The sequence below is a fragment of the Rhinoraja longicauda genome, chromosome 20 (genome assembly GCF_053455715.1).
Source record: "Rhinoraja longicauda isolate Sanriku21f chromosome 20, sRhiLon1.1, whole genome shotgun sequence".
NCBI classification, from domain to species: domain Eukaryota; kingdom Metazoa; phylum Chordata; class Chondrichthyes; order Rajiformes; family Arhynchobatidae; genus Rhinoraja; species Rhinoraja longicauda.
In genome coordinates this window covers 3,267,349-3,275,205 of record NC_135972.1, presented here as the reverse complement: position 1 = coordinate 3,275,205, position 7,857 = coordinate 3,267,349, and the positions used below count along the sequence as shown (strand labels likewise).

General features: G+C 49.9%; 1 protein-coding gene across 1 annotated transcript in view; it reads left to right on the top strand.

Annotated features, from left to right (window-relative positions):
- Nucleotides 1-1,117: 1,117 nt before the first annotated feature.
- Nucleotides 1,118-7,857, top strand: part of rtcb (RNA 2',3'-cyclic phosphate and 5'-OH ligase) — a 28,702-nt gene continuing 21,962 nt past the window's right edge. Inside the window, exons 1-3 of the mRNA XM_078416742.1 lie at nucleotides 1,118-1,273; nucleotides 2,353-2,431; nucleotides 3,932-3,999. Coding sequence (XP_078272868.1) covers nucleotides 1,181-1,273; nucleotides 2,353-2,431; nucleotides 3,932-3,999 — 240 coding nt within the window. The 5' untranslated portion in view covers nucleotides 1,118-1,180. The remainder of the gene's footprint in view (nucleotides 1,274-2,352; nucleotides 2,432-3,931; nucleotides 4,000-7,857) is intronic.

The following is a 7,857-nucleotide window of genomic DNA, read 5'->3' as shown; positions in this document are numbered from 1 at the left end:
CCCCGTCAGCCCGGCATCGACTGCGCCACCTGCATCCTGGCAACCCCCCCCCCCCCTCAAGTGCGCATGCTTACTGAGCGGACGCTTGACGACTTGAACCCCGCCATCTTTGATAAAGACACAACTTGCCCTCTAAACTGAACTCGATCAAAGAGATAGACAATAGGTGCAGGAGGAGGCCATTCAGCCCTTCGAGCCAGCACCACCATTCAATGTGATCATGGCTGATCATTCTCAATCAGTACCCCGTTCCTGCCTTCTCCCCATACCCCCTGACTCCGCTATCCTTAAGAGCTCTATCTAGCTCTCTCTTGAATGCATTCAGAGAATTGGCCCCCACTGCCTTCTGAGGCAGAGAATTCCACAGATTCACAACTCTCTGACTGAAAAGGTTTTTCCTCATCTCAGTTCTAAATGGCCTACCCCTTATTCTTAAACTGTGGCCCCTTGTTCTGGACTCCCCCAACATTGGGAACATGTTTCCTGCCTCTAACGTGTCCAACCCCTTAATAATCTTATACGTTTCGATAAGATCCCCTCTCATCCTTCTAAATTCCAGTGTATACAAGCCTAGTCGCTCCAGTCTTTCAACATAGAGTCACCCATTCCTTCTCTCCTGAGATGCTGCCTGACCTGCTGAGTTACTCCAGCATTTTGTGAATAAATACCTTCGATTTGTACCAGCATCTGCAGTTATTTTCCTACTCTATCAAAAGTTACTCCAGCAATTTGTACTGCCTGACTCGCTGAGTTACTCCAGCAGTTTGTGAAACACATTAGACTGATGAAGGGTCTCGACCCGAAACGTCACCCATTCCTTTTCTCCAGAGATGCTGCCTGACCCGCTGAGTTACTCCAGCTTTGTGTGTCTATCTTCGGTTTAAACCAGCTGCATCTGCAGTTTTCTTTCCTACTGCTCTATCAAAGAGAAATGGGTTCTGCCAAAACGAAAAAAAAGAAGAAACAGAGTGCCGGGGTAACTCAGCGGGTCAGGCAGCGTCTGTGTAGGACATGGATAGGTGACGTTTCACAGAGCGCCGACATGTCTGCGTGTTTCGAGCAGCAACGCGGCGGCTGCTCCGCGCTTTATGGGCGGCGCGGGGAGCCGTGGCGGCGGCGGCGCCGCGCGTGCGCAGTGCGCAGTGTGCCGGGCCAACTCGCGTCGCGCCGCGCCGCCGCCATGAGTCGCAGCTACAACGATGAGCTCGCCTTCATCGACAAGATCGGCACCAACTGCTGGCGCATCAAGAAGGGCTTCGTGCCCAACATGCAGGTCCGCGCCCGCGCGTCCCCTCACCCTCACCCTCCCTCTCACTCCCCCCTTCACTCACTCCCCATACTCTCCCCCCTCACCCCCCCCCGCCGCTCACCCCCCCCCCCGCTCCCCCTCACTCCCCCTCCCTCACTCCCCCCTTCATTCACTCCCCATACTCTCCCCCCTCACTCCCCCCCTCACTCCCCCTCCTTCTTCCCTTTCCCCCCTCCCCCTTCTCTCCCTCCCCCCTCCCCCTTCTCTCCCTCCCTCTCCCCCTTCTCTCCTTCTCCCCCCCCTTCTCTCCTTCTCCCCCTCCCCTCCCTTCTCCCCCTCCCTTCTCCCCCTCCCTTCTCCCCCTCCCTTCTCCCCCTCCCTTCTCCCCCCCTTCTCTCCCGCTCCTTCTCTCCCCCTTCTCTCTCTCACACTCCCCCCTTCACTCTTCTCCCCCTTCACTCTTCTCCCCCTCCACTCTTCTCCCCCCTCCACTCTTCTCCACACTTTTCCCCCTCCACACTTCTCCTCCACACTTCTCCTCCACTCTTCTCCCCTCCACTCTTCTCCCCCCTCCACTCTTCTCCCCCTCCACTCTTCTCCCCCTCCACTCTTCTCCCCCCCATTCTTCTCCCCCCCCACTCTTCTCCCCCCCTCCTCCACTCTTCTCCCCCCCTCCACTCTTCTCCCCCCCTCCACTCTTCTCCCCCCCTGCACTCTTCTCCCCCCTCCACACTTCTCCCCCTCCACTCTTCTCCCCCTCCACTCTTCTCCCCCCTCCACTCTTCTCCCCCCCTCCACTCTTCTCCCCCCTCCACTCTTCTCCCCCCCTCCACTCTTCTCCCCCCCTCCACTCTTCTCCCCCCCTCCACTCTTCTCCCCCCCATTCTTCTCCCCCCCCCCCCACTCTTCTCCCCCCCTCTCCACTCTTCATCCTCCCCCCAAGCAAGCGGGCCACATCCTCACTCGCTCTTCCCCTGGGTCTACCAACCCCCCCCCCCCCCAAAAACTCTTCCTGGGCCACAGCACTGATCGTGGCAGAAACCGACCGGTGTTTATACTGAGTCTAATTTCTTAAACAATGACCAGCTTTTGTTGTATTGCAGGTGGAAGGGGTGTTTTATGTCAATGAGACCTTGAAAAGTTTGATGTTTGATGAACTTCGAAACTCATGCCGTGGGGGAGGTAAGAACAAGTTGCAAGAAGCTCATGATGTTGGCCTTGAGTAGAGGAGTGAGTCTGCAGCACGCAAACAAGCCCTTCAGCCCAACTTGCCAACATGTCCCAGCTACACTAGACCCACCTGCCTGCACTTGGTCCATATCCCTCCAAAGCTGTCCTATCCATGTACCTGTCTAAATGTTTCTTAAACGTAGGGATAGTCCCAGCCTCAAATACCTCATAGAAACATAGAAAATAGTTACAGGGGTAGGTCATTCGGCCCTTCGAGCCAGCACCGCCATTCAATATGATCATGGCTGATCATCCAAAATCAGCAGGAACAGGGTACTGATTTTCTAGCAGCTTGTTCCGTACACACACTATCCTTTGTGTGAAAAAGTTACCCCTCAGAACCTATGTCCTCGATTCCCCTACTCTGGGCAAGAGACTCTGTGCATCTACCCGATCTATTCCTCTCATGATTTTATACACTAATTCTCCTTTGCATAACCATTACACATCCTCTGAACACCTGTGGAAAATACTGCTTGAAGATCAGGCCATCAAACTGCTGCAAGCACGTGGTCTACAGGACACCCATGATCCGTGCTCCACTGTGCAGTGCAGAGATAATGGACAATAGGTGCAGGAGTAGGCCATTCGGCCCTTCGAGCCAGCAGATAGACGCCACCTACAGCAGGCGCTTAAACAATCACTAACGCTGTCTCTGCAAAATCCACCAAATTCAACACTCCCTATGTAAAAAAAAAACTTGGCCTGCGCATTTGTTGCAAACTTTGCCCCCCCCCCCAAGCATAAAGCAATGCCCTCTATCATATCATATCATATATATACAGCCGGAAACAGGCCTTTTCGGCCCTCCAAGTCCGTGCCGCCCAGTGATCCCCGTACATTAACACTATCCTACACCCACTAGGGACAATTTTTACATTTACCCAGCCAATTAACCTACATACCTGTACGTCTTTGGAGTGTGGGAGGAAACCGAAGATCTCGGAGAAAACCCACTCAGGTCACGGGGAGAACGTACAAACTCCTTACAGTGCAGCACCCGTAGTCAGGATCGAACCTGAGTCTCCGGCGCTGCATTCGCTGTAAAGTAGCAACTCTACCGCTGCGCTACCGTGCCGTACCGTACCGTGCTCTAGTGTTTGACATTTGCATCATTGGAAAAGCTTCTGACTGTCTACCCTGTCTATGCCTCTCATCATTTTATATACTCCTCTCAGGTCTCCCCTCAACCTCTGGCATTCCACAGCAAACAATCTGAGTCTGTTTGCTTGTAGGTTGAAATTAAGTTGTTCGTTCCTGAATCAATGTGCTGATGATCTGTGTGGGTGTGCAGCTTTAACTGTTCCTCGCCCTTTTACAATGGGACCAGTAAAATTAAGAGCTGCTGGGAATGAGATGGTTGGGTCATTTTCAAGTCCTGTTTTTGCTTCTGTTGGCACGTTGGAATACATCTTGGTAAGCTGATGAGCTTCATCTTCTGTCTTGTTCTAGGTGTGGGTGGCTTCCTGCCGGCCATGAAGCAGATTGCCAACGTGGCAGCGTTGCCTGGGATAGTCCACGTGAGTCAGTCAGCACCTAACTACAAATTGCCTCTCTGCGAGATTTGCTACGACGAACAATGTTGGGGTAGCGCAGTTGGTAGAGCCGCTGCCTCTCAGCGACAGAGACCCGGGTTTAATCCTGACCTCTGGTGCTGCCTGTGTGGAGTTTGCATAGGTAGACACAAAATGCTGGAGTAACTCAGCGGGTCAGGCAGCATCTCGGGAGAGAAGGAATGAGTGACGTTTCGGGTCGAACGATTGGCACCAACGATTTAGGTAAAAAACGGGATGAGGTCCTACAAGGTGAATTTAGAGAGCTAGGAGATAAACTTAAAAGTAGGACCTCAAAGGTAATAATCTCTGGATTACTACCAGTGCCACGTGCTAGTCAGAGTAGGAATAGGAGGATATTTCAGATGAATACGTGGCTTGGAAAATGGTGCAAGGGGGAGGGATTCAAATTTTTAGGACATTGGAACCAGTTCTGGGAGAGGTGGGACCAGTACAAACAGGACGGTCTGCACCTGAGCTGGAATGGAACCAATGTCCTAGGGGGAGTGCTTGCTAGTGCTGTCGGGGAGGATTTAAACTAATGTGGCAGGGGGATGGGAGCAGGAGCAGAGAGACAGAGGGGTGTAAAATGAGGGTAGAAGCAACAGGTAGCAAGGTGAAAAGTAAAAGTGGCAGGCAGACAAATCCAGGGCAAAAATCAAAAAGGGCCACTTTTCAACATAATTGTATAAGGGGTAAGAGAGTTGTAAAAACAAGCCTGAAGGCTTTGTGTCTCAATGCAAGGAGTATACGTAATAAGGTGGATGAATTAAATGTGGAGATAGTTATTAATGATTATGATATAGTTGGGATTACGGAGACATGGCTCCAGGGTGACCAAGGCTGGGAGCTCAACATCCAGGGATATTCTATATTCAGGCGGGATAGACAGAAAGGAAAAGGAGGTGGGGTAGTGTTACTGGTTAGAGAGGAGATTAAAGCAGTGGAAAGGAAGGACATTAGCTTGGAGGAAGTGGAATCGATATGGGTAGAGCTACGAAACACTAAGGGGCAGAAAACGCTAGTGGGAGTTGTGTACAGGCCACCTAACAGCAGTAGTGAGGTTGGGGATGACATCAAGCAGGAAATTAGAAATGCGTGCACTAAAGGTGCAGCAGTTATAATGGGTGGCTTCAATCTACATATAGATTGGGTGAACCAAACTGGCAGGGGTGCTGAGGAAGAGGATTTCTTGGAATGTTTGAGAGATGGTTTTCTAAACCAACATGTCGAGGAACCAACGAGAGAACAGGCCATTCTAGACTGGGTATTGAGTAATGAGGACGGGTTAGTTAGCAGTCTTGTTGTGCGAGGCCCCTTGGGCAAGAGTGATCATAATATGGTAGAGTTCTTCATTAGGATGGAGAGTGACAAAGTCAATACAGAAACAAGTGTTCTGAACTTAAAGAAAAGTAACTTTGAGGGTATGAGTCGTGAATTGTCCAAGATAGACTGGCGATTGATGCTGAAAGGGTTGACGGTGGACATGCAATGGAAGGCATTTAAAGGTCGCATGGATGAACTACAACAAGTGTTCATCCCAGTTTGGCAAAAGAACAAACCAGGAAAGGTAGTGCATCCGTGGCTAACAAGGGAAATCAAGGATAGTATTAAAACAAAAGATGAAGCATACAGATTAGCCAGAAAAAGTAGCATACCAGAGGACTGGGAGAAATTCAGAGTCCAGCAGAGGAGGACAAAGGGCTTAATTAGGAAAGGGAAAATAGATTATGAGGGGAAAACTGGCAAGGAACATAAAAACTGACTGCAAAAGCTTTTATAGATATGTTAAGAGAAAAAGATTAGTTAAGACAAATGTAGGTCCCTTGCAGTCGGAAACAGGTGAATTGATCATAGGGAACAAGGAGATGGCAGACCAATTGAACAAATACTTTGGTTCTATCTTCACTAAGGAAGACATAAACCGTCTGCCGGAAATAGCGGGGGACCGGGAGTCTAATGAGATGGAGGAACTGAGGGAAATCCAGGTTAGTTGGGAAGTGGTGTTAGGTAAATTAAATGGATTAAATGCAGATAAATCCCCAGGGCCAGATAGGCTGCATCCCAGAGTGCTTAAGGAAGTAGCCTCAGAAATAGTGGATGCAATAGTGATAATTTTTCAAAACTCTTTAGATTCTGGAGTAGCTCCTGAGCTAATGTAACCCCACTTTTTAAAAAGGGAGGGAGAGAGAAAACGGGGAATTATAGACCAGTTAGCCTAACATCGGTAGTGGGGAAAATGCTAGAGTCAGTTATTAAAGATCTGAATGGTGTCAAGTTAGGAGGAGGGGGAGTTCAACGAGATCTGGGTGTCCTAGTGCATCAGTCAATGAAAGGAAGCATGCAGGTACAGCAGGCAGTGAAGAAAGCCAATGGAATGTTGGCCTTCGTAACAAGAGGAGTTGAGTATAGGAGCAAAGAGGTCCTTCTACAGTTGTACCGGGCCCTGGTGAGACCGCACCTGGAGTACTGTGTGCAGTTTTGGTCTCCAAATTTGAGGAAGGATATTCTTGCTATGGAGGGCGTGCAGCGTAGGTTCACTAGGTTAATTCCCGGAATGGCGGGACTGTCGTATGTTGAAAGGCTGGAGCGATTGGGCTTGTATACACTGGAATTTAGAAGGATGAGGGGGGATCTTATTGAAACATATAAGATAATTAGGGGATTGGACACATTAGAGGCAGATAACATGTTCCCAATGTTAGGGGAGTCCAGAACAAGGGGCCACAGTTTGAGAATAAGGGGTAGGCCATTTAGAACGGAGATGAGGAAGAACTTTTTCAGTCAGAGGGTGGTGAAGGTGTGGAATTCTCTGCCTCAGAAGGCAGTGGAGGCCAGTTCGTTGGATGCTTTCAAGAGAGAGCTGGATAGAGCTCTTGAGGATAGCGGAGTGAGGGGGTATGGGGAGAAGGCAGGAACGGGGTACTGATTGAGTGATCAGCCATGATCGCATTGAATGGCGGTGCTGGCTCGAAGGGCTGAATGGCCTACTCCTGCACCTATTGTCTATTGTCTATTGTCTATCACATTTGGAAAGTGGTGAAATCATCGGACAAAGTCAGCATAGATTTACCAAAGGCACGGTAGCGCAGCAGTAGAGTTGCTGCTTTACAGCGAATGCAGCGCCGGAGACTCAGGTTCGATCCTGACTACGGGTGCTGCACTGTAAGGAGTTTGTACGTTCTCCCCGTGACCTGCGTGGGTTTTCTCCGAGATCTTCGGTTTCCTCCCACACTCCAAAGGCGTACAGGTATGTAGGTTAATTGGCTGGGTAAATGTAAAAAAAAAAAAATTGTCCCTAGTGGGTGTAGGATAGTGTTAATGTACGGGGATCACTGGGCGGCACGGACTTGGAGGGCCGAAAAGGCCTGTTTCCGGCTGTATATATATGATATGATGATATGATATGTCTGACATGGAAACATAGAAACATAGAAAATAGGTGCAGGAGTAAGCCATTTGGCCCTTCGAGCCTGCACCGCCATTCAATATGATCATGGCTGATCATTCAGCTCAGTTGCCTGTACCTGCCTTCTCTCCATACCCCCTGACGAATCTTATAGAATTTTTCGAGGATGTAACTAGTAGAGTGGATAAGGGAGAACCAGTCGATGTGTTATATCTGGACTTTCAGAAGGCCTTCGACAAGGTCCCACATAGGAGATTGGTGTACAAACTTAAAGCACACGGTATTGAGGGTTCAGTGTTGAGGTGGATAGAAAATTGGTTGGCGGACAGGAAGCAAAGAGTAGGAATAAACGGGTCCTTTTCGGAATGGCAGGCAGTGACTAGTGGGGTACCGCAAGGCTCAGTGCTGGGACCCCA